Genomic DNA, 27,376 nt, shown 5'->3' on the forward strand with positions numbered 1-27,376 from the left:
CGCGATCCCACCGTCAACGTCAAACTATTCTTTTGAAGTATACCGGTCGGCAGGTAAACTGACGTTGACGTGACGTTGCCCACCGTGTGAACCTCGCTATTTGAAAGCATTGGACGAATATTGTGACGTCACGTGACCCGCGTTGACGTTGACGTGACGTTGCCCACCGTGTGAATCGAGCCTAATGTCTCTAGTACAAAACCATAAATAAGAATAAGTATTGTCGCTAGTTCCTGCTTCGCAACTGCAAGTCGGAAATTTACTGCGGCAGGTTCAAAAGCTTCGACCTACGCATGGGAGGCATCCATATGGTAGAGTCCGAGTCCAGCGCATGGACTGCGGTCAGCAGTTCGGCCAAGAGGCACCCGCGGTACAACTCGACGGGCGACGTCAATAACGACGTGGCTGTTATCTTCCTGCCCGAGGAAGCTCCTCTGAGCGGTGAGTAGCGCAAAAACAATGTAGCACCCTTGGTTCGTTGAGGAGAGAGACAGTGAGAGAGGGGGGGGGGGGGAGGGGAAGAGGGAGAGAGACGAGTTTAGGCGTTGTGACAGACGACGAAGTGATTGAGCGTAAGTCTCGTGATGGAAGTCTGGGAAAGCGCTGTCGACAGACGAGGTCCACCGTTCAGATCCAACGATTCGGAGTCCTATGCCCTAATTCTTTATGTGGGAGCTGGATTCAGCACTTTTTGACGCTGGTGATACTGAGGATCGTGACGACCAAATTCGATACAGCATGCTATGGAGCTTGAAAACGGTGTCCAGTTATGTTCTCTTAAGTGCTTTAATTCCATATACCAGACAGGTTACTTTCCTAAATCGTGGAGGGAGGCAATTGTATACCTTTCCTCAAGCCCAAAAGGACCAAATATGTCCCAGTAGGTAGTAGAGCGTCGTCTTAACGTTATTTGTAGAAAAGAACTTCATGCGTCTGGTTAACCATCATCTTGTCTGGACGTCAGAGACCAGTCAGCTTCTTAACCACTCTCAGCGTGGATTCACGAGATGACGAGCTACTTTCGACAACCTGACCCTGTTCGAGGCAGCTATCTAATAGGCGTCCCTACGTAAACAGCATTGTATTGGTGTATTCTTTGAAATCGGTAAAGCATATGACACTACTTGGATACGCAGTATTCTAGGGCAGCTCCACCAGTAGCCAATAGCGAATCTTCATTCGGGCCTTCTTACCTAAGCGCTCTTTTTCTTACCGAAATGGTGATGTGCAGTCACATATTTTTGAACAGGAGAATGGTGTCCCACAGGGCAGTGTTTTAAGTGTTACCCACTCTATCACAGCCATCAACAGTATCACGTCTACGGAAAGGACACCCGAACAATGCTCCTTGTTTGTGGACAATTTTGCAGTTTTCTGTTGCTCAACCAGCATCGCAGTAGCGAAGCGTCAGTTGCGAATTCAAGTGAAGAGGTTGGAGGAGAGGGCTTCAAAACAGGTTTTACATTATATATATATATATATATATATATATATATATAAAATGTAAAACCTGTTTTGAAGCCCTATATATATATATATATATATATATATATATATATATATATGTGTGTGTGTGTGTGTGTGTGTGTGTGTGTGTGTCTGTGTGTGTGTGTGTTCATTCTTATCGTCTTCATCGTATTTTTAATTTACCTGACTTGCATATTAAGGACATCATTCTACTTTTTAAGGACCCTGTGATGTTGATGGGCCCCATTTTTGATTCCAAACCGTCGTGGTTACCACACGAAAAACATCTGAAGCCGAGGGCCCAGAAGACGCTGAATACCTGAGTATTAGCCACGGGTCTTGGGGACCAGACAGGGCGTGTATGTTTCAGTTTTACAGAACTTTCGCGAGATCTCAGCTGGACTACGGGTGCACGGTATACGGATCAGAGAAGAGCACCGATGCTATCTATCTTAAGGGGATCAGGATGGCCTTCTTACACGACCAGCCCCATACCCAGTCTCTCTGCTGACGTTGGCACATCGCCACATACCACCCGGCGGCAACTCCTCATGGTGCGCCAACCATATAAGATCCTCGCTGTTCCGAGTTCAGCAGCGCACCATCCTGTTGCAACGCCTTTTCTCCAGTCGTCAACTAGCTACGAGGAAGTTTGGAATTCTCGTAAACCTTGAGCCCCTACGTGGCAAGCACAGGCCCAAATCCGTGGTTGTAACTTACTGCGTCCTGGTTACTACACAGATCCAGAATAATTTTCGATTTAGTGCAGCATAGGAGTGTTTGCACTCTTCCTTGTGTTTTTAATACGACATTTTCCGACATTTTAAACCAACGTCACAATTTTTTTTGTTTCCTTTTGAGTCATCAGTCTTTGGTTTGATGCGTTTGCCACTTATTTCTCTCCTCTGCCAACTTCTTCATATCGGAAAATCACTTACAACCTAGATCCTCAATTATTTGCTGGATGTATTTAGATTTACGTTTTCCTCTACAGTTTTTACCCTCTCAGCTCCTTCTAGTACCACGGAAATTATTCCATGGTGTCTTAACAGATGTCCTGTCACCCTGTCACCTCTTCTTGTCAGTGTTTTCCATATAATCCTTTCCTCGTTTATTATTCAGAGAACCTCCGCATTCATTATTTCATCTTCTACCTAATTTTCAACATTCTTCTGTAGCACCGCGACTCAAATGCTTCGATTCTCTTCTATTCCGGTTTTACCACTGCACAAGTTTAACCACCATACATGCTTTGCTCCAAACGTAGGTTTTCAGAAACTTCATACCCGCGTTAAGGCCTGTGTTTGATACTAATAGACTTCTCTTGGCCAGGAATGCCGTTTTCTCTAGTATGCTTTTAATGTCCTCCTTGTTCCGTACGTCATGGGATGTTTTGCTGCCTTGGTAGCAGAATTAAGTAACTTCATCTGCATCGTGATCACCAGTACTGATATCAGTTTTCTCATTGTTCTCATTTCTGATGCTTTTCTTTACTTTCATCTTTCTTAAATTTACTCTCAGTCCATATTCTGCGCTCATTAGACTGTTTATTCCGTTTACCAGATCCTGTATTTCTTCTTCACATTCACTGAGGATATCAATGTCGTCAGCGAATTTTATCATTGATATCCTTTCACCTTGAATTTTCATCCCACACTTCAACTTTTCTTTTATTTCCGCCATTTGTTTCCTCGATCCATGATTGAACAGTAGGGGTAATGGGCAACATCCCTGTGTTACACTCATTTTCATCCTAGCATTTCTTTGTTGGTGTTCCACTATTATTGGTCCCTTTTGGCTCCTGTATATGTTGCGTATTAACCGTCGTTCCCTATTACCCCTATCTATTTTTCTCAGAATTTCGTACGTCTTGCACTATTCTACATTGTTGAACGATTTTTCCAACTCGACAAAGCGTAAGAACGTATCTAGATTTTTCTCTAGTCCTGCTTCCATTATCAATCGCCACGTCGGTATTGCCTCTCTGTTGCCTTTACCTTTCCTGAAGCCAAACTAATCGTCTTCTAACACATCCTCAATTTCCTTTTCAATTTTTGTCTATATTATTCTTGTCGACAACTTGAACTTATGAGCCGTTAAGCTGATTGTGTGATAATTGTCACACTTGTCGGCCCTTTGCAGTCTTCAGAATTGGCATCACAGCTACGTGGCTGTATTCGTGGATGGGTTTAATCAAGGGGATTCCGATGCTTGCTCTATCGTTTTCCCTGACCGGATCCTCAAGACTTGGTTGCCTTCAGACTTCATTGTTATCGATGTCGAATTATAATCGATCTAGAGGGCGATGGAGCAAATGAGATATTATGTGCCTGCTAAATTCCTCGGTTCTTACGACTTCCTGAGTCCTCTTCTGTCTCTACATGTTCGTCCACAGCTCGTGGTCTTGCGGTAGCGTTCTCGCTTTCCGGACACGGGCTCCCGGGTTCGATTCCCGGCGGGGTCAGGGATTTTTCCTGCCTCGAGATGACTGGGTGTTGTGTCGTCTGCATCATCATCATTCATCCCTATTACAGTCGGCGGAAGGCAATGGCAAACCACTTCCACTAGGACCTTGCCTAGTACGGCAGTGCGGGTCTCCGGCGTCGTTCCCTACGCTTCTCGGAGTATGGGACCTCCTCATCATCACACACGTTCCGAGCAGATAAATTGGTCCAGGACAGCCAGGATGCTCTTCTCCATTTACAAAGGCTGGGGAAGGAGATGTCTTTCTGAAGCACGCCAGGGGGTCTAAGAGGCACGAAATGGCAGATGTAGCAACCGAGGAGGCGCGCCGGGACCCTCAGTTCGTCCAGTGTGTGGTGCCCCTGCATGCTATCGTTTCGTTGGTGAGTTACGGAGTAATGTGACGTTGGGAAGAGGAATAGCTGAAAGTGATAGACAACAAACTGCGTTTGGTAAAGGCCACACGTCGGCCTTGGCGTAGCCCCTTTCAGCCACGCAGACGGAATGAAGCCCTTCTCACTCGTCTTCGCATAGGTCACAGCCCTCTGACTTATTGCTTCTTGCTGCGTCCAGAAGATCCTCCAATACATGGTCCTCGTGGCGTACAGATCACGTTGCACCACATTTTAGTAACCTGTATTTTGTTGGTTGGTTGGTTGGTTTGGGGAAGGAGACCAGACAGCGTGGTTATCGGTCTCATCGGATTAGGGAAGGATGGGGAAGGAAGTCGGCCGTGCCCTTTCAGAGGAACCATCCCGGCATTTGCCTGGAGTGATTTAGGGAAATCACGGAAAACCTAAATCAGGATGGCCGGACGCGGGATTGAACCGTCGTCCTCCCGAATGCGAGTCCAGTGTCTAACCACTGCGCCACCACGCTCAGTCCCTGTATTTTGTATTCAAATAAGAGGGGAGCAGTCACCCAATTTGCCCTACATTTTAAATGATGATGACACGAACGTGGAACACATTTTTAAGTTTTGTTCAGTGTCCGGCTTGTCCCATAAAATTTTTGGGGGACAGCTTTAACGCGTTTTCAGGGTGACTGACTCACCCGTGTCTTTTGTAAGTGATCAATCGACCACATACTCCTGCAATAAATTTTAGTTTTTCTCCTCTGTTATTTGTGTTTTAATTGACACTTTTAGAACATCTCACCATTTTTAACGTTATCTTACATGGTGCGAGCTAATGTGATTTTGCGGGTCATGGGTGAGACTGGAGGAGAGTGAGCGTGATTTTATCTCAGACTGCTTCCCATTTCTTTTATTGCATTTTCCACATTTTAGCCACATATATTTCTAGTGTTCTCACAAAAGAGCCGTTGACTTCCTCTACACCACAAATACTCTCTCTCTCTCTCTCTCTCTCTCCCTCTCTCTCTTTCTCCATCTCTCTCTTGTTGGATATCCTACGATTCTTGGTAACTTATTGTTCTCAAACTTATATTATATTGAGTTTTACACACAGTTTGAGGAACCTGATATAACTATCTTGGAGAAGTACTTGTACTGCCCTAAACTGTCAAGGGTTTCCGTAATGTTGGTTAATGAAGTCAAGTAAATTCAGAGGTATGCGATACGGTTTCCGATACACAAGTGGTTCGTTCCTTGTTGGAATTTATGAACCAATGACGTAACTGTGGTTTCGAGGTTGGGGGAAGTGTTTAAGAGATTATGTGCCGCACGTCCTATTTTAAGAATGGAAAAGTGTCGTTTTGCACTGGAAGAAATCAGTTATTAGGAAAGGTTTAAAGATGAACTCCAGATCAACAGGCAGTGTGGGATTGCTGGTTACAAAAATTTTCTTGCCAGTACACCTAGCATTTTTTTTTTCATTTACCTCCATCACCATCTGGGACCTTTAAATTTCCTGCCATCTGCCGACTTTGTCATTTAAATTACACGCCATATACAATACAAGAATGAAATGGCCGCATTAAGCAGTGACTAAGACAGTGATGCAGTTATTTACCAATTGTTCAATGTATACACAGAAATTTCAATGGCGGAAATAAACGAAAGGTTCGAGAGTGCGATTAAAATTCAGGGCGAAAGGATATATATGACAGTAATGATTTGCTAAGATAAAGAACTTGTACATAGTGCCAGAAGGTCATACCCTCGCCATGAGACAAATCAATAATTCATCATACGAAGGTTGGAACTTTAATAGTGGCAACTACTTATTTACAGCTCGTACGAAATATATACGCCTTTCAAAGTTTTACTGACCTTGAAAGTAGTCACCAGCATTGTGTATAACCCGTTGCCAGCGATGTGGAAGTCGTAGGATACTCTTAGCAGTGCCAGGTGTGCTGACAGTTCGAGCGGCGCGGTCTATTGCCCGACGAATTTGTAGCAGTTCTGAAGCTGATGCCGTGAAGTGTTCCCTTCAGTTTAGAATTCAAGTTGAACTCACGAGGGCATACGTCAGGGCAGTGCATTAGGTGGTACAGCAGTTAGCAGCCCCATCAGTCAAAGAAACAAACAGATCAGTAACAGCCTGCAATGTACAAGCTCCAGCATTGTCCTGCGAAATGATGGTTAGGTCCTGCAGAAAGTGTCATCACTTCTGCCTCTAAGCTGGTCGTAGGTTGTGTTCCAAAAATGAACAGCATAAGGAAAGAATTGGTGAAACTTTCTGCAGGATCTGTACATCATTTTACAGGACGGTGTGTGGATACAAGCTGTTACTGATTTGTTTTCAAATGGTTCAAATGGCTCTGAGCACTATGGGACTTAACATCTGAGGTCATCAGTCCCCTATAACTTAGAACTATTTAAACCTAACTAACCTAATGACATCACAAACATCCATGCCCGAGGCAGGATTCGAACCTGCAACCGTAGCGGTCGCGCGGTTCCAGACTGAAGCGCCTAGAACCGCTTGGCCACTCCGGCCGGCGATTTGTTTTCCTGATGAGGCTGCTATGTGCTATGCCACCTACTACACTCCCCTGACTTCAGCCCTCGTGAGTTCAACTCGATTTCTAAACTAAAGGGAACACTTCACGGCATTCGCTTCAGAACTGATACAAATTCGTCGGGCAATAGACAGCACAGCTCAAACTGTCAACACAACTGGCACTGCTAAGGGTGTCCTACGACTTCCACATCGCTGGCAACGGGTTATACACAATTCTGGTGACTACTCTGAAGGTCAGTAAAACTTTAAAACACGCATCTATTTTGTACGAGTTGTAAATAAATAGTTGCCACTATACTATTAAAGTTCCAATTCTCGTATATAGGCCTACCCCTATGTGACACTGTGTCTGTAACGTTGTCTCACTGACGTAAAATCTAATCTTCCTTCCTTCATTCTGTCATAAATGTAAAAAATACTAAAATAGGGGAAAAATAAGGGAGATAACAAAACAAGTAATAAATTCTACAAAACAATGAACACTCCAGCTTTACTAGACACAAGTGAAATTTGATACTAGCGGAAATGGAAGTTTCGTTATAGAAGTCCAGTGAAATGGTACTTCTTCGCTTTTTAACGTGTGTTTCTGGAAGGATTTATACTGATGACTTACGTACGACAAGAATGAAATATGTAGTGTGTAATAGATAAACTAGGTGGTTACAGAACATTTACATCTACATCTACATCCATACTCCGCAAGCCACCTGATGGTGTGTGGCGGAGGGTACCCTGAGTACCTCTATCGGTTCTCCCTTCTATTCCAGTCTCGTGTTGTTCGTGGAAAGAAGGATTGTCGGTATGCTTCTGTGTGGTCTCTAATCTCTCTGATTTTATCCTCATGGTCTCTTCGCGAGATAAACGTAGGAGGGAGCAGTATACTGCTCTTCGGTGAAGGTATGTTCTCGAAACTTTAACAAAAGCCCGTACCGAGCTACTGAGCGTCTCTCCTGCAGAGTCTTCCACTGGAGTTTATCTACCATCTCCGTAACGCTTTCGCGATTACTAAATGATCCTGTAACGAAGTGCGCTGCTCTCCGTTGGATCTTCTCTTTCGCTTCTATCAACCCTATCTGGTACGGATCCCACACTGCTGAGTAGTATTCAAGCAGTGGACGAACAAGCGTACTGTAACCTACTTCCTTTGCTTTCGGATTGCATTTCCTTAGGATTCTTCCAATGAATCTGTCTGGCATCTGCTTTACCGACGATCAACTTTATATGATCATTCCATTTTAAATCACTCCTACTGCGTACTCCCAGATAAATTATGGAATTAACTGCTTCCAGTTGCTGACCTGCTATTTTGTAGCTAAATGATAAGGGATCTATCTTTCTATGTATTCGCAGCACATTACACTTGTCTACATTGAGATTCAATTGCCATTCCCTGCACCATGCGTCAATTCGCTGCAGACCCTCCTGAATTTCAGTACAATTTTCCATTGTTACAACCTCTCGATACACCACAGCATCATCTGCAAGAAGCCTCAGTGAACTTCCGATGTCATCCACCAGGTCATTTATGTATATTGTGAATAGCAACGGTCCTACGACACTCCCCTGCGGCACAACTGAAATCACTCTTACTTCGGAAGACTTCTCTCCATTGAGAATGACATGCTGCGTTCTGTTATCTAGGAACTCTTCAATCCAATCACACAATTGGTCTGACAGTCCTTATGCTCTTACTTTTTTCATTAAACGACTGTGGGGAACTGTATCGAACGCCCGGCATCTACCTGTGAACCCATGTCTATGGCAACACGTTGGAGTGACCATGTAATCTGTATGTTTCTGGACCGGCTTAAGTGAAAACCTGTAGAACCAAAATTCCCTCACTACAGGGATAAGAAAAACTGGAAAGTCACGCTGACGTGTTACTTGGATTCACTCTTTAATTCTGAAGACGATACGATGATGTCAAGGCTGATGATGACTATGAACAGAGCGATGATGACGGCGGCAACGACAACAACAAAGAAGACGACAATAGCGGTAACGATTACAACGTTGGCGATTCCAGTGACGATGACTATTGCAATGACGATGACTACAACGATGACAATGACGAGGACGACGACAATGGCCTTGACGCTAACAATATGATTATGTTGTTGACTCTAAAAATTAAGATGTTGGTAATGAATAAGTTGCTGATGATCCGGTGAAGCCAACAATGACGAAGAAGAGGTTCAGAAATAGGATTGAAGGCGACGGCACAATTTGTGCCAAGTCGTCTTCCTCTGGAACCTAACAAAAAAAGTCTCGTGAGAGCTGGTGTTATCACCATTCCGACAGAAGGCAGTATTATCATCTAACACTATTGCTGAGCAAGGTATATCAGAAAACTTACATACAGATTACAAATGTAGTAATTCAGTAAATAGATTTACTTAGATACAGAATTTACATGCAGATTATCCAGATACAATATATTGTATGTATAACCTGTAATTTTTATCCTCTTAGAGTACATCAAGCTGGTGGCCTTACCTTCTTTTGCTGAGATCAACGAAACCTTCGTGGGACAAAATGCTCTGGTTAGTGGCTGGGGATTGACTGGCGACAGTAAGTGTTCTGTCTACAAACAGTACATAATAAATTTTGTTGCCAACAGTCTGAAAGTCTCTTACTGTTTCCCAGCACAGGATTTTTCATGCACATTGCAACAGCCCTCTATAAATTATTAATTATATTTTTTCTCTCAGTATCGTCATCCAGTACTGAATATCCGCAGGTTTGTGCAGTTACTCGTTTATTAGACGTTATGACACTAATGTAAACAAAAACTGTCTGATAGACGTATGTTTTCTAAACTAAAACATCACGCTTGAAACATAATGAAACGTGCCTCACCTGTTATTAAAATTCAAATACTTAAAAAAAAAGTCTACAGACTCACATGTGACTCATATAGGGGTTCAACAACCTCCCTTCTTCATCAAGAGGTTCCACTTAAAGACAGCACAGTCCGCAAACTAAATTAATAGATACTATTTCTCAGTTAAGATCTGACTGTAACACAAACTGACAGACTACAATTTTAATATGCATCCCTCGTAGTTTGAGGGCACTATTTATAAAAAATCAGTTGAGCTGGATTTGTAAGGAGAACACTATTTGCATAACATTTAAAAATGAAATTAATTGCTTTCGTCGAATTATATAAAATTTTCAAAATAATTTTGAGGTGCATGTTATGCACATTAACCTTGTGTATAAAGGTTGCTTTTTTTCGAATAAAAATCTCCCAGTGATATACAATTATGAAATTCTTGACGGTTCGACCTCAATATAATCAAAATAATGAAAGTCGAACTGTGCCTTCACCACATCACCTGTATGGGTTGGTTTGCATAGAGTACTGAAAATGAGAATTAGGCATTTATGGTCTCAATGTCGATACGAGTAAATGCATTATTCTGTTTGGTATCAAGTAAATCAGCTGATATTATAAAAATTAAAATATTCTCAGAAAAATGGCCATCCACTGTGAGATATTTCTCATGAATGTAGAGTTTGCAGCCATGCGATTGGAACTACTCTGATGGAAGGGAAAGTATCACACAGCCTAACCGACGATTTTGCATTATTCAGCACTGTTCAATGGTGTGGTCTGCATAACTAATTCTTAGTATCGTGAGAACACAAGAAAGTGCTGAATTAATGTTGTGTGGTACAATAGTTCACAAAGTTTTTAAGATTGTTTGTTACTGATACTTGCAGTTTTCTCTATGTGTTTCATGGGCACAATGTTTTTAGAAGTAGGTTTCCTCTTTCAAGACAAGAGTACGAAGATCCTCACTATGGTTAACTCTGGAAATGATTTCTCATGAATATTTATATCTTTTAATACTCTGTTTCAGAGAACACACCACAACACAAAAAATTTGAATTAGAAAAAACTCTTCTATAGAGATGTCCACCTTGACATAACATTGGTTCAGAATGTACCTTTCTCAACAACTACTGAAAACGTGATAAAGAGGGAAACATATACAAAGTTGTTGTTTGAAATCGGTCTGTGCAAGAAAGGTAATTTTACTTGTAATTTATAATTTTGAAAATTTTTGTTATAAATATTAAAACTGATCATAAAAAACTATATAGATAATGATAATACCAATTATTATGTATGTTTCTCAAAATCAGAAAATAAATTTGAACAATTTTTACTATTATGGAGAGTCCTGTATTCGAAACTTTCTTTCCATTACATCTTTTTGTATTCAGATATGAACTAATTATACTTTTCCATCTCTATGAATGTAACTGAAAATAAAATGTTAGTGTTGTGTGAACAATGTCATCAGCAAGAGCAGGCGTTGCCTGCATGCATTCAACAGCGACTGCTGAAATTAAGTTTTTTCAGGGCAACTCACTCAGTATGTTTCATTGAAGTATCATTAGAAACAGTGGCATTTACAGTTTAAAGTACAGTAATTGGCTGATTGCATTGCTGGGGCCAGACATTAAGCTGCTGTACAATGGCTGTACAATGTTAATTTATTCTACACATCTGCCTACTATAATACAGCTTGTCTAATTACATTGTTCAGTTTAGATTCTACTTGACACACTTCTGTTTCTACTGATCATACACTAATGTCAACATTATTTATCTTTCCTGCAGTGGTGAATTAGCATTGTGTGATATAATAATTCACAAAACCTGTAAACTTGATTATTATTTGTCTTTGTCTCTTCTTTGTAACTTCCCAATGTTTTTCAAGGTCACAGTATTTCAAGGCGAATGTTTCCTGTCTGATGATCATAGATCTCGGATGTTGATTGATTTATACATCAGCTTTATTCATTGATTTGTTGAAAAATTTCTTCTCAAGATTGTTTTCATCTTTTAATATTTTATTTTGAAGAAAATGTCATAACACAGAAAAGCTTGAATTACAAAAATATTCACTATAAAAATGTCTGCTTCAACACCACATCAGTTCACAATGTGCCTTTCTCAAATACGACCACTGAAAACATGTCAGAGAGATCAGTGATAATTTATCTGTACAAAAAGATTATTTGATATCTGTATATACAAGCAATTTTACGTGTAATTTATAAAATTGATAATTGACAATATAAATGTTGTAAGAGATCATAAAAATTCTCGATTAATAATAATACTAATCATTACAGATAGTTCGCAACAACATAAAATATGTTTATTATGTTTTTTAATATTACTAACATCTATTCAAAACAACATTCTGTTACATATTTTTAAGTTTTACTGTGAAAAAAAGATATATTTTGGCTGAGTGAACTTAAATGTAAATCAAAGAATTAGTTTTGTGTTATAATACCATTGGGTAACGAATCATGGACCTTGCCGTTGGTGGGGAGGCTTGCGTGCCTCAGCGATACAGATAGCTATGCCATAGGTACAACCACAACGGAGGGGTATCTGTTGAGAGGCCAGACAAACGTGTAGTTCCTGAAGAGGGGCAGCAGCCTTTTCAGTAGTTGCAGGGGCAACAGTCTGGATGATTGACTGATCTGGCCTTGTAACAATAACCAAAACGGCCTTGCTGTGCTGGTACTGCGAACGGCTGAAAGCAAGGGGAAACTACAGCCGTAATTTTTCCCGAGGGCATGCAGCTTTACTGTATGATTAAATGATGATGGCGTCCTCTTGGGTAAAATATACCGGAGGTAAAATATCCCCCATTCGGATCTCTGGGTGGGGACTACTCAAGAGGATGTCGTTAACAGGAGAAAGAGAACTGGCGTTCCACGGATCGGAGCGTGGAATGTCAGATCCCTTAATCGCTCAGGTAGGTTAGAAAATTTAAAAAGGGAAATGGATAGGTTAAAGTTAGATATAGTGGGAATTAGTGAAGTTCGGTGGCAGGAGGAACAAGACCTCTGGTCAGGTGACTACAGGGTTATAAACACAAAATCAAACAGGGGTAATGCAGGAGTAGGTTTAATAATGAATAGGAAAATAGGAATGCGGGTAAGCTACTAAAAACAGCATAGCGAACGCATTGTTGTGGCCAAGATAGATACGAAGCCCACACCTACTACAGTAGTACAAGTTTATATGCCAACTAGCTCTGCAGATGACGAAGAAATTGAAGAAATGTATGATGAGATAAAAGAAATTATTCAGATAGTGAAGGGAGACGAAAATTTAATAGTCATGGGTGACTGGAATTCGAGTGTAGGAAAAGGGAGAGAAGGAAACGTAGTAGGTGAATATGGATTGGGGCTAAGAAATGAAAGAGGACGCCGCCTCGTAGAATTTTGCGCAGACCCCAACATACTCATAGCTAAAACACTTGGTTTAGGAATCATGAAAGAAGGTTGTATACATGGAAGAACCCTGGAGATTCTAAAAGGTATCAGATAGATTATATAATGGTAAGACAGAGATTTAGGAACCAGGTTTTAAATTGTAAGACATTTACAGTGGCAGATGTGGACTCTGACCACAATCTATTGGTTATGACCTGTAGATTAAAACTGATGAAACTGCAAAAAGGTGGGAATTTAAGGAGATGGGACGTGGATAAACTGAAAGAACCACAGGTTGTACAGAGTTTCAGGGAGAGCATATGGGAACAATTGACAGGAATGGGGAAAGAAATACAGTAGAAGAAGAATGAGTAGCTTTGAGGGATGAAGTAGTGAAGGCAGCAGAGGATCAAGTAGGTAAAAAGACGAGGGCTAATAGAAATCCTTGGGTAACAGAAGATATATTGAATTTAATTGATGAATGGAGAAAATATAAAAATGCAGTAAATGAAGCAGGCAAAAAGGAATACAAACGTCTCAAAAATGAGATCGACAGGAAGTGCAAAATGGCTAAGCAGGGATGGCTAGAGGACAAATGTAAGGATGTAGAGGCTTATCTCACTAGGGGTAAGATAGATACTGCCTACAGGAAAATTAAAGAGACATTTGGAGATAAGAGAACCACTTGTATGAAAATCAAGAGCTCAGATGCAAACCCAGTTCTATGCAAAGAAGGGAAAGCAGAAAGGTTGAAGGAGTATATAGAGGGTCTATAGAAGGGCGATGTACTTGAGGACAATATTATGGAAATGGGAGAGGATGTAGATGAAGATGAAATGGGAGATATGATACTGCGTGAAGGGTTTGACAGAGCACTGAAAGACCAGAGTCGGAACAAGGTCCCCGGAGTAGACAACATTCCATTGAAACTACTGACGGCCTTGGGAGAGCCAGTCCTGTCAAAACTCTACCATCTGGTGAGCAAGACGTATGAAACAGGCGAAATACCCTCAGACTTCAAGAAGAATATAATAATTCCAATTCCAGAGAAAGCAGGTGTTGACAGATGTGAAAATTACCGAACAATCAGTTTAATAAGCCACAGTTGCAAAATACTAACACGAAGTATTTACAGACGAATGGAAAAACTGGTAGAAGCCGATCTCGGGGAAGATCAGTTTGGATTCCGTAGAAACACTGGAACACGTGAGGCAATACTGACCCTACGACTTATCTTAGAAGAAAGATTAAGGAAAGGCAAACCTACGTTTCTAGCATTTATAGACTTAGAGAAAGCTTTTGACAATGTTGACTGGAATACTCTCTTTCAAAGTCTAAAGGTGGCAGGGGTAAAATACAGGGAGCGAAAGGCTATTTACAATTTGTACAGAAACCAGATGGCAGTTATAAGAGTCGAGGGACATGAAAGGGAAGCAGTGGTTGGGAAGGGAGAAAGACAGGGATGTAGCCTCTCCCCAATGTTATTCAATCTGTATATTGAGCAAGCAGTAAAGGAAACAAAAGAAATATTCGGAGTAGGAATTAAAATCCATGGAGAAGAAATAAAAACTTTGTGGTTCGCCGATGATATTGTAATTCTGTCAGAGACAGCAAAGGACTTGGAAGAACAGTTGAACGGAATGGACACTGTCTTGAAAGGAGGATATAAGATGAACATCAACAAAAGCAAAACGAGGATAATGGAATGTAGTCGAATTAAATCGGGGGATACTGAGGGAATTAGATTAGGAAATGAGACGCTTTAAGTAGTAAAGGAGTTTTGCTATTTGGGGATCAAAATAACTGATGATGGTCGAAGTAGAGAGGATATAAAATGTAGACTGGCAATGGCAAGGAAAGCGTTTCTGAAGAAGAAAAATTTGTTAACATCGAGTATAGATTTAAGTGTCAGGAAGTCATTTCTGAAAGTATTTGTATGGAGTTTAGCCATGTATGGAAGTGAAACATGGACGATAAATAGTTTGGATAAGAAGAGAATAGAAGCTTTAGAAATGTGGTGCTACAGAAGAATGCTGAAGATTAAATGGATAGATCACATAACTAATGAGAAAGTATTGAATAGGATTGGTGAGAAGAGAAGTTTGTGGCACAACTTGACCAGAAGAAGGGATCGGTTGGTAGGACATGTTCTGAGGCATCAAGGGATCACTAATTTAGTATTGGAGGGCAGCGTGGAGGGTAAAAACCGTAGAGGGAGACCAAGAGATGAATACACTAAGCAGATTCAGAAGGATGTAGGTTGCAGTAGGTACTGGGAGATGAAGAAGCTTGCACAGGATAGAGTAGCATGGAGAGCTGCATCAAACCAGTCCCAGGACTGAAGACCACAACAACAACAACAACAACAATGTGGTGAGTTTTTGCACGTGTAGTTTACTAAAAAAGAAATATGTCGCTGACCTTGAAGAAACAACAAATCCGATATTTATAAGATTTTGCAGAGCAGTTCATCACATAATGGGTTTTAGATTATTAACCTTACATACCATTCAGAACTGATGTCCATATTTAATATCACCATGAAGGTTTTTTTTTTACTGAGTGGCCTACTATACTTGTTTATTTTCATAACTAAAATACAAATAAATATGCCTCTGTAATATCAATATGTCATAAAAAGGATAATTGTCTTGTTGTCTGAATAACATCGCTCTTTTCTCGAAAAATATCTTCGAGGTTGTAGGAGCACATGATTTTATTCTTTAAATTTCGCCTCCTGTGCTTGAAACTTCTGCTGTTCCCAGTTATCAGAACACTGAAACCAGTGTTTTGTTCACTTTTAAAAAGATATTATCCCACTTTTGTTCTGAAGAAGTGGGGTTATTGCTTGAAACTCTTCTAGTGTCTATTGGAAACTCTTCCACTGTCTATTGGTGTTTTGTTCACTTTTAAAAATATGTTTTCCCACTTTTGTTCTGAAGAAATGGGGTTACAGAGCGAAACTCTTCCAGCGTCTATTGGTGGGCCGTAGGCATTGGGTAGATAGCGAAACACGTAACCTAGAAGATGTAAGATTCACAGACAGCCTTCACAAAAGCCTGTAGACTTATAATGCTACTTTCATTAGTTTCGATTTTAGGTCTAGTTGAGATAATGTTCCACTGGTGGAATAAAAATGTAGCTTGCTTCACCTGTCGCCCTTTAGAAGTTTTTCAGGAACAGTGCACGGCTTCAATTCCTTAGGTGAAAAAATTGATAATTCACCATGTTTTACTAGAATAAATATAACTGGTGTTATTGTCTAGCTAATATAGCTTTTTATTGTACTTTCATTAGTTTCAGTTGTAGGCTTTGAGAAAAGGTGCTCTCCCACAGTCAATTGACCTATCGTTTCAGTTGTGCGGCTGTATTGCAGATTTCTTGTCGGGAAGGTTCGTACTAATTGTCGGGAAATCATGGAACAAGATAGAAGCAACATCTGGCGTCCCTCAAGGAAGTATTTAAGTCTCCCAGCTGTTCCTGAACTACATAAACGATTCAGGTCACAATCCGAGTGACACTGTCAGACTTTTTCCAGATTACGATGTCATTTATCGTCTTACAAGGTCATCAGATGACCACAACAAATTCCAAAATGGTTTAGACAGGATATTTGTATGGCGTGAAGGTGTCAACTGACTCTAAGTAATGAAAAGTGTGAAGTCATCCACGTGAGTACCAAAAGAAATCCGCTAAATTTGGATAATGTTGTGAGTACAGAAATAAAAGTCTACTATTTGTTGCCAGTTCACTGGGAAAATGCAGCACGTCTGCTAAAGGGATTGCCCTTCTTACACTTGTACATGCTCTTCTGCAATACTGCTGTGCGGTGTGGGATATGCATCAGATAGGATTGATGGAGGACATCGAAAAGTTTGGAAGAAGAGCACCTCGGTTTGTACTATCACGAAATATGGAATAAAAAAATAGTTCAAATGGCTCTGAGCACTATGGGACTTAACTTCTAAGGTCATCAGTCCCCTAGAACTTAGAACTACTTAAACCTAACTGACCTAAGGACATCACACACATCAATGCCCGAGGCAGGATTCGAACCTGCGACCGTAGCGGTCCCGCGGTGCCAGACTGTAGCGCCTAGAACCGCTCGGTACCACCGGCCGGCGAAATATGGAAGAGAGTGCCACATACACTCCTGGAAATGGAAAAAAGAACACATTGACACCGGTGTGTCAGACCCACCATACTTGCTCCGGACACTGCGAGAAGGCTGTACAAGCAATGATCACACGCACGGCACAGCGGACACACCAGGAACCGCGGTGTTGGCCGTCGAATGGCGCTAGCTGCGCAGCATTTGTGCACCGCCGCCGTCAGTGTCAGCCAGTTTGCCGTGGCATACGGAGCTCCATCGCAGTCTTTAACACTGGTAGCATGCCGCGACAGCGTGGACGTGAACCGTATGTGCAGTTGACGGACTTTGAGCGAGGGCGTATAGTGCGCATGCGGGAGGCCGGGTGGACGTACCGCCGAATTGCTCAACACGTGGGGCGTGAGGTCTCCACAGTACATCGATGTTGTCGCCAGTGGTCGGCGGAAGGTGCACGTGCCCGTCGACCTGGGACCGGACCGCAGCGACGCACGGATGCACGCCAAGACCGTAGGATCCTACGCAGTGCCGTAGGGGACCGCACCGCCACTTCCCAGCAAAGTAGGGACACTGTTGCTCCTGGGGTATCGGCGAGGACCATTCGCAACCGTCTCCATGAAGCTGGGCTACGGTCCCGCACACCGTTAGGCCGTCTTCCGCTCACGCCGCAACATCGTGCAGCCCGCCTCCAGTGGTGTCGCGACAGGCGTGAATGGAGGGACGAATGGAGACGTGTCGTCTTCAGCGATAAGAGTCTCTTCTGCCTTGGTGCCAATGATGATCGTATGCGTGTTTGGCGCCGTGCAGGTGAGCGCCACAATCAGGACTGCATACGACCGAGGCACACAGGGCCAACACCCGGCATCATGGTGTGGGGAGCGATCTCCTACACTGGCCGTACACCACTGCTGATCGTCGAGGGGACACTGAATAGTGCACGGTACATCCAAACCGTCATCGAACCCATCGTTCTACCATTCCTAGACCGGCAAGGGAACTTGCTGTTCCAACAGGACAATGCACGTCCGCATGTATCCCGTGCCACCCAACGTGGTCTAGAAGGTGTAAGTCAACTACCCTGGCCAGCAAGATCTCCGGATCTGTCCCCCATTGAGCATGTTTGGGACTGGATGAAGCATCGTCTCACGCGGTCTGCACGTCCAGCACGAACGCTGGTCCAACTGAGGCGCCAGGTGGAAATGGCATGGCAAGCCGTTCCACAGGATTACATCCAGCATCTCTACGATCGTCTCCATGGGAGAATAGCAGCCTGCATTGCTGCGAAAGGTGGATATACACTGTACTAGTGCCGACATTGTGCATGCTCTGTTGCCTGTGTCTATGTGCCTGTGGTTCTGTCAGTGTGATCATGTGATGTATCTGACCCCAATAAAGTTTCCCCTTCCTGGGACAATGAATTCACGGTGTTCTTATTTCAATTTCCAGGAGTGTATATTATACGCGGAATTTGTGTGCAATCATTAAAAGAAAGGCGTATTTAGTTGCAGCAGGATTCTCTCATTAAATTTCAATCACCAAGTTTCTTCTCAGAGTGCGGAGATTTTTTGTTGGCGCCCACCTACATATCATGATAAAACAAGAAAAATCAGAGCCCGCACGGAAAGATTTAAGTGATCGTTTTTCCCGTGCGCTTTCGAGAGTGGAACTGTTGAGAAATTACTTGAAGGTCGTTCAATGAAACCGTGGAACGGTAGAGATATAGCTTGAAGGTGGTTCACTGAACACTCTGCCAGGCACTTAGTAGTGAATTGCAGAGTAATCATGTAGATGCAGATACAGGCGACGCTGTGTTCTGATTAATATAGGTTTCTAATCCATCACCACTAGTTCTGATTTTGGGCCTAGTTGATACTATTGCCAATAGATGGTTCAGACATGTCCGAAAGAACAGACACCACGCAGTAACTGACTGATTCGCCTTGATGGGCAATGAATACACAGTCTTCACTGCGGATGCACTTTTTAAGTTCTGTCTCCAACGGGAATCTAAAATTAACTAACATAGCCAGGAACAGAGGATAGATAGTGCGGCCGTGCGGTGCTAGGCGCTACAGTCTGGAACAGAGCGACCGCTACGGTCGCAGGTTCGAATCCTGCCTCTGGCATGGATATGTGGGATGTCCTTAGGTTAGTTAGGTTGAATTAGTTCTAAGTTCTAGGTGACTGATGACCTCAGAAGTTAAGTCGCATAGTGATCAGAGCCATTTGAACCATTTGATAGGTGGCGACAGGTAGGAGTGTGGGTTTCCTGGCGAGCGTAATGAGGTAGTCCACGCTATTACCATAAACATTGTGTCCAGGTGGCGTAGTGGTTTACGCAACTGCCGAGTAAGCAAAAGATCCCGAGTCTGAGGCCCAGTCGAGCAAACATTTTCCCTCATCGTCGCTGATTCCGCAGAAAGTCACAATGCAGCTTATATCCTTACTTCCTTCTCTTTCCTCTTCTTTCTCCCCCTCCACCTTAAATTTATCCACGGAAGAGCCAACGGAACTAGTACACCTGCCTAATATCGTGTATTGCCCCCGCGAGCACGGAGACGTGCCGCATCATGACGTGGCATGGATTCGACTAATGTCTGGAGTAGTGCTTGGAGGGAACTGACACCATGAATCTCGCAGGGCTGTCCATAAGTCCGTAAGAATACGAGAAGGTGGAGATCACTTCTGAACAGCACGTTGTAAGGCATCCCAGATACGATCAATAATGTTCATGTCTGGGGAGTCTGTGGCCATCGGAAGTGTTTAAACTCGGAAGAGTGTTGCTGGAGCCACTCTGCGATTCTGGATGTGTGTGGTGTAGCTTTGTCTTGCTGGAATTGCCCAAGTCCGTCGGACAGACAGGATGCTTACGTACGTGTCACCTGTCAGAGTCGTATCTAGACGCATCAGGAGTCCCAAATCACTCCAACTGCACACGTCCCACACCATTACAGAGCCTCACCATCTCGAACAGTCCCCTGCTGACATGTGGGGTCCACGGATTCATGAGGTTGCTCGATGCCTTTACACGTCCATCCGCTCGATACAGTTTGAAACGAGACTCGTCTGATCAGGCAACATGTTTCCAGCCAGCAACATGCCAATGTCTGTGATGGTGGGCGCAGGCGAGGCGTAAATCTTTGTATCGTGCAGTCGTCTAAGGTACACTGGTGGACCTTCGGCTCCGAAAGCCCATATCGATGATGTTTCGTTGAACGGTTCGCACACTGACACTCGGTGATGGCCCAGTATTGAAATCTGCAGCAATTTGCTTAAGGGTTGCACTTCTGTCACGTTTAACGATTCTTTCAGTCGTCGTTGGTCCGTTCTTTCAGGATCTTTCTCCGGCCGCAGCGATTTCGGAGATTTGATGTTTTACCGGGTTCCTAATATTCGCGGTACACTCGTGAAATGGTCGTACGGAAACATTCTCACTTCATCGCTACCACGGAAATGAGGTGTCCCATCGCTCCTTCGTCGACTATAATACGACATTCAACTCTCGATAACCTGCCATTGTTGCAGCAGTAACCGATGTAACAACTGCGCCAGACCCTTTTTATATAGACATTGCCGACCGCAGCGCCGTATTCTCCCAGTTTACACATTTATGTATTTGAATATGCAGGCCTACACCAGTTTTATTTGCATAACATCATGATTCTGCCCCCTATCTTCTAAGGTTCTTAACATTTAAATACAAAGCTCAAGAATGCCCCAAATAACAGCATTTTACATGTATAATATGATGGAAAAGTAGTTTTCAAAACACACAGGCAATAAACATCTCTCGAATGAGTTTGACTAAGACACAACAAATAACTCAGATTTACCTAAAAGGGAGTTCATTAAAAGGAAAGGAAAACAGTGAAAGCTGGGTCATATGAAAGCAAGACGCATAAGGGCAATGTGGTACGGACGAACGGCCCCGAAATTTCTGAGCAACCAGTGGGAACACGCCCCAAGGCACAGACCTACGATGATAGTCTGGCGAGCAGAGAAATAATTTTTAAGTAAAACAAATAAAAACTTAAGCCATCAGATTACACGCTGTTTGTATAGCCAAAACAGTTGTGATAAGGCGTTACGCCTGGCTGTAAAGTAGTTCGGTGGGTGAGCGAAGTCCAGTTTCACATCAGACCACGAGGCGGAAACCGAGAAACGTAGGCGGGATGGAAACCATAGGTGGAAGGAAGACATGAACAGTTGGCTGATGAACATCACCTGCCTTAAACATAGAATTTGTCTGGAACTGTAACAAACCAAAATACATGCAACAGGATTTGCTCACACTCGGTGATGCTATATATGTGATTACACTAGAAGTAATAACATTACTAACTTACATAACAATTTATTATTATATTATTCAAACTCTAAATCTCTGGGCGGTATTACATTGTCCTCTAATATGAACCATAACGTGTTGGTACCCCATCGGGCGCCTCCCCAGGTGGCGGATAAGGGAAAGTTTCCTAGATATAGGTGGTACTGCGGAAATGAAATACCCAGGGCGGACCAAAAACCAACAAAAAACACAAACCCAATGGTGTCTGTTCAGCATCTGGTGGCCAGTGACCAGCGTCTGTTCCTCTAGTTGAGGCGGCTGTACTAAAAATTTCTCCTACTCAAAAATTGAGTCGTATACCTGTGGTCTCAACAGATATCACCATAAAAACAAAAATTCAACTTCAACACATGATGAAAAAGACGACTACAGAGTCACTACCCCAGGCACCAGTCGACAGAGTGGATTCACTCGATCATCGGATTCTGGGGGATCAGGGACACCATGGGAAGAAGAATCGGAGCTTCTGAAAGACTTCTCACACTCTCAAAACGAAACGTAAGAACTTCATTGGCACAATCAATGTGAACACCCTCTCTAAAACAGACAAATTAATGCAACTCACCAGCGCACTGCAAAGACAAGTTTCATGGATGAAGTATACTTTAACACAGAGAATTACAGGATCTCCAAGGGAAAACCTGCCATAAAAGTAAGAGACACTTTTCGGAACTGGGTTCACCGTACACACGTCCGTGTTCGACTCCCAATGAAAGACTCTCCCTGCTTTCAGTAAAATCAGCTAATAAAGGCCACACTCTTATCAATGTGCACGCCCCCACAAATCACCACAATAAAATCGACCCTGAAACAGTGGACAACTTGTGGGAGACACTAGAAGAAACAGCAAATAAAATACCAAGGCATCCTGTGAAAATGTTATTAGGCGACTTTAACGTACAGTTAGGCAAGGAAAAAAATTCTGAGTTATCACTGGTCCCCATACCAAACACAAACGTACCAACAAGAATGGTTAAAAAGTAATCGACTTCTGCAGAAACTTCGGACTTAAAATCATGAATACCCAATTTCAAAAACCTGCACATAAATTAGCCACATGGAGATCACCCATCTCAGACAGGGTGAATACCAAATTGACATGTCGCAGTCTGCAAGGAAAACATAAAACAAATTCTAAACGTCAGAACCCGCAAAGGTGTCTTTGAATCAGATTATCTTCTTCCCTAAATAAAAACAAAGTTCCAACCCAACAGAATGCTAAAAAGGCCACCCAAAAGTATCAAAACAGATCCGGAATATCTTAAACTCAACAAAGGAAGAATCGTCATGCAAATCAATCAGGAAAAATCCACAGACTGTAAGGAAATGACAGAGAAAATTCAGGAAGCCATCAAATTAGGACGACCCCCTCGCACCAGGAAACATCGCTAGTGGAACGCAACTTGCGATCAGGCAGTCGACAACCGAATAACTGCGTGGAGAAAATTTAGCAGTCACAAAAATTGGACAAGTCTTCCACTTTAAATACCTCAGAGGAACTATATACAGTCCTCAGGATTAAACCGAATCGCCAATGGACAAAGAATCGTCGAACTCCAGAAGGCCTACAACCTAACACGAACGCATTACATCAAGAAGTATATTTCGACAGAAGCAAAATTAAGGCACCATAGAACAGTGATTCCTCCAGGAGCAATCTACGAGGCTGAAACAATGCTGATTGATGGTCATTCAAAAATTAGGGAAATAGAAAAGCAGAAAAGAAAAATTCCCACGAAGATTTGAGGGGGAAACAACAAAAACGGCATTTGGATGAAGAGACCACAAAACGAGCTGTATAGAAAGGCCATCACAGCAACAGACGAAATCAGAAAACGCCGACCCAAATTTTGTACACATATCTACAGGATGGAAGTCTCCAGAACAGCAAAGAAACTTTTCAATATTATAACAAAGAATAAATGCGGCACAGAATGACTGAAAGAATCTCAGAGGGATCTACAGTAGAGCAACATAACAAATCTCGAAGACCTCACTGAGTGCCGGAATAAAACCACAAGTGCGAAGTTTGAGGAAAGAACATCGCGCCAGCATAGTAAAAAATGGAGAGAAGAACGGAAGAAGGAGCATTCTGAGAGGACGAATAGTTTTTGGGAAGCAAAGATTAAAAACGTTCAGAGATGAAATTATGAATTCAAGTTCAATCGCTCTCCTAAAGGGGAACAATCGTAGCGACGGTATTATATATATGCAGTGCGCTCCTCCAATGTATTAAAACGGTGGAGAGGATGTTCCTTAATAATTGAATTGACAACTCAGTTTTTCAAACAGGAAAGGCTAAGACATGATTTTATAATAGAGGCGTGACAGCATGATCGTGTTCCTAAGGTCATCTGCGAGTGTGTGTCTCATCAGTGAAAAGTTTGAAAAGCCTTAAGGAACACTGTGTCGTTATTTTTTCAAGTGTTAAAAGTAACTTCTTCCATGTTCATCTACAAATGAAAGGGAATTGTAAGTAGGTTTAACTACATTACATACATTTGTAGGATAACAGCGACGGTATCTTGAGACAAATAATGCTGTTATTATTTGCAAGGAAAGGTGAGTCGAACTTGGAACATTCTGGAAAACGGCTCTGCACTAGTGTTGCTGTAATCTGCTAATACAGGGTATTTCAAAAAGAATATACGTATTTCGAATGCATATATTTATTAAACTTTAAGACATACGAATATGAAACTTTACACACATATTTTTGAACCTCTCAAGTTCAGATTACAGACGTTCAATATGTCCTCCATCAGCGACACCGAACAATATCACATCGATACTCAAATACCTCCCACACTCGGACAAGCATGTCCTTTGTCACTGATGTTATGGGAGTATGGATCCGGTTCTTCAACTCTTCCAGGTTCTGTGGGAGTGGTGGTACATAAAGGTTGTCTTTAACGAAACCCCACAGGAAGAAGTCAGAGGGTGTCAAATCCGGTGACCGTGGAGCCCAGCTGAGACAAGCTAAGTCGCCAGTTCCTTGTCGACCAGCCACGGTTCGGAAGAGTTTCATTCAAATATTCACGCACTTGGCGACTCCAGTGATGGAGTGCCCCGTCTTATTGAAAAATAAAATTGTCTTCGTGCAGCCTCGGAAACAACCAGTTTTGCAACCCGAATGGCACGACGAGTTGGTTTTAGAGGACTACGATGGAAAGCAGTTAGAATTCGTGGAACATTTGCTTCGGGAACACGAGGGCGGCCAGCACTCTTTCCTTTACATACACGTCCTGTATCTAAAAACTGTCGATACCATCTGCGAATGATGCACCTATTCGAAGGATCAATTTGGTTCCTCAACCTGAAACTTCTTTGCACTGTCATCACGGAGTGGCACTTCGCAAACTCGAGGATACAACATGATTTCTGCTGCGGAGAAGCCCTTTTAAACATATGACGGTTACCAAGCAAAACAGAAGACAACTGACATCTAGCGGCTTTTAATATAGACTAGACTATGTATTCGTTTCCCCAGTAGCCGAGCCGAGGCGTAGCGATCGACAGTTTGGACAAAATAATACTTTGTAATGGTATATTCTTTTTGAAACACCCTGTAATTTATACGTCTGTTTATACAACAAATGTTTTCTTTGTATTTAGCTGATTATCTCTATAAAATTCCAAAATAATCCTTTGAAAAACAAATTACTGAATGAAACTTCCTGGCAGATTAAAACTGTGTGCCCGACCGAGACTCGAACTCGGGACCTTTGCCTTTCGCGGGCAAGCGCTCTACCATTTTTTTTTCTTTTTGTTCGATTGTTTGGGCGGACGTCACAAGACATCCGTTCAAGTTGATCGTTGATTTCTTGACTCAGTTTTTTTATTACAGAGAGCACGCAGCCCTCTGACCGAACACGCTGAGCTACCGTGCCGGCAACCACTTTAGCTACCGAAGCACGACTCACGCCCGGTACTCACAGCTTTACTTCTGCCAGTATCTCGTCTCCTACCTTCCATACTTTACAGAAGCTCTCCTGCGAACTAGCACTCCTGAAAGAAAGGATACTGCGGAGACATGGCTTAGCCACAGCCTGGGGGATGTTTCCAGAATGAGATTTTCACTCTGCAGCGGAGTGTGCGCTGATATGAAACTTCCTAGCAGATTAAAACTGTGTGCCCGACCGAGACTCGAACTCGGGACCTTTGCCTTTCGCGGGCAAGTGCTCTACCATCTGAGCTACCGAAGCACGACTCACGCCCGGTACTCACAGCTTTACTTCTGCCATATCAGCGCTAGAGATGGGCGATCCGCTCTTGAACTAATTCATAGAGTTCAATCTTTCAAAGGAGTGAACAATCAGTGATTCAGAAAAAAAGAACGGTAGCTCCAAACGTTTCCCACGGCAGAGAGAGAGAGAGAGAGAGAGAGACGGAGCATATCAGCAGCGCCTCTGCTGGTCACAGCACAGTGCACGCCACACAACACAGCCAGCGCCGGCCTCTGCCCTGCTTCTACCTTGGCTGCCTGCATTGTGCAGTGCCCCATTGGATTTTGTGTTCCACATATGCCGTGGCGTCTCTGTGCGTCGTCTGCCGCGGCGTGTCTGGCGCAGCGTAACTTCGCATCGCACTCTGTCGGCGATCGTTTCAGTCGCACGTCCTGCCCTCTGGGCAGTTGATGCGAGCAACAGGACAGAGAGCCACCTAGCGGATAACATAGGAACTACTTGCAAAAACCCTCTCGCAAGGGAACGAACTATTTGTCTCGGAGCGGGTGAGTTCACCGCTACCCCCTCCCTCGGAACTCGCCCGCTCAACGCTCGCCCCACCGTCTCGACTCTAGCCAGAGCGTCGAGCAAAGCGACTCAGGTGTCACTGTGGTCTCTGCGGTCTCAGCTCACGCAGTAATACAGCTCGCGGCTCGACCTGCTCGACTCAGCGCCTCTGCATCGGAGTTCGTCCCCACTGGATATTGTTCTTCGTAGTAATGCCGCTATGTATATTACATTATTATGTTATGTATACATCAATTGTTTTTATTTTATTTTTATTTGTTTAAACTGATTAGATTAGGTTCCTGATGACTCCTCTTACTATAGGATTTTTATTATAGACACTCGAATTTACGCTTTAATTACGAGCGAACCGATAAACGTATCGCAAAATGTGATACACCAATATTTTCCTTGTTTTATTCTGCGTAAGGCTATATGCAGCACTTTCGTTTTACAGTCAAATTTATATTTTTTTTCTTATTCTGGTACGGATTTTGCGATTTTAGGCGTCTTCGAAAGGAAACGTTCACTTTAAAAATATATGACTTGCGATGTATTTGTATGAGGTTAATGAAATTTTAATACGTTATAGCCAAATATATTGTTAATGTAAATCTCAAGTTACAACATTTTCCGATCACCCAAAAAACCACGATAGTGCAAAATAAATCAATAATCAAAAACTTTGTCATATAGTGGAAATTTCAATAAACAATACAAAATTCTTACTCATTATCTGTGTTACTTCAAAATAGGATCAAATAAGATCAAAATACAGGTATAGTACTGGAATAAACCAAGTTTAAAGGGCAATGTGCCTTCCATTTATTTTATATTGTAAATGAGTGGTGAGTCATGAAAAAGAGCTAATTCATTTCAGGGAGTGAACAGTTCTGATCCAATCTCTGAAAAGAACAGTTTTGCCCATCTCTAATCAGCGCACACTCCGCTGCAGAGTGAAAATTTCATTCTGGAAACATCCCCCAGTCTGTTGGTGAGCCATGTCTCCGCAGTATCCTTTCTTTCAGGAGTGCTAGTTCTGCAAGGTTCGCAGGAGAGCTTCTGTAAAGTTTGG

General features: G+C 42.7%; 1 protein-coding gene across 1 annotated transcript in view; it reads left to right on the forward strand.

The window, feature by feature from the left end:
* Positions 1-293: 293 nt before the first annotated feature.
* The window catches only part of LOC126101248 (transmembrane protease serine 9-like), a 302,414-nt gene continuing 275,331 nt past the window's right edge, over positions 294-27,376 (forward strand). Inside the window, exons 1-2 of the mRNA XM_049911935.1 lie at positions 294-441; positions 9,330-9,428. Coding sequence (XP_049767892.1) covers positions 294-441; positions 9,330-9,428 — 247 coding nt within the window. The remainder of the gene's footprint in view (positions 442-9,329; positions 9,429-27,376) is intronic.

The sequence above is a fragment of the Schistocerca cancellata genome, chromosome 9 (assembly GCF_023864275.1).
Source record: "Schistocerca cancellata isolate TAMUIC-IGC-003103 chromosome 9, iqSchCanc2.1, whole genome shotgun sequence".
Taxonomy (NCBI): domain Eukaryota; kingdom Metazoa; phylum Arthropoda; class Insecta; order Orthoptera; family Acrididae; genus Schistocerca; species Schistocerca cancellata.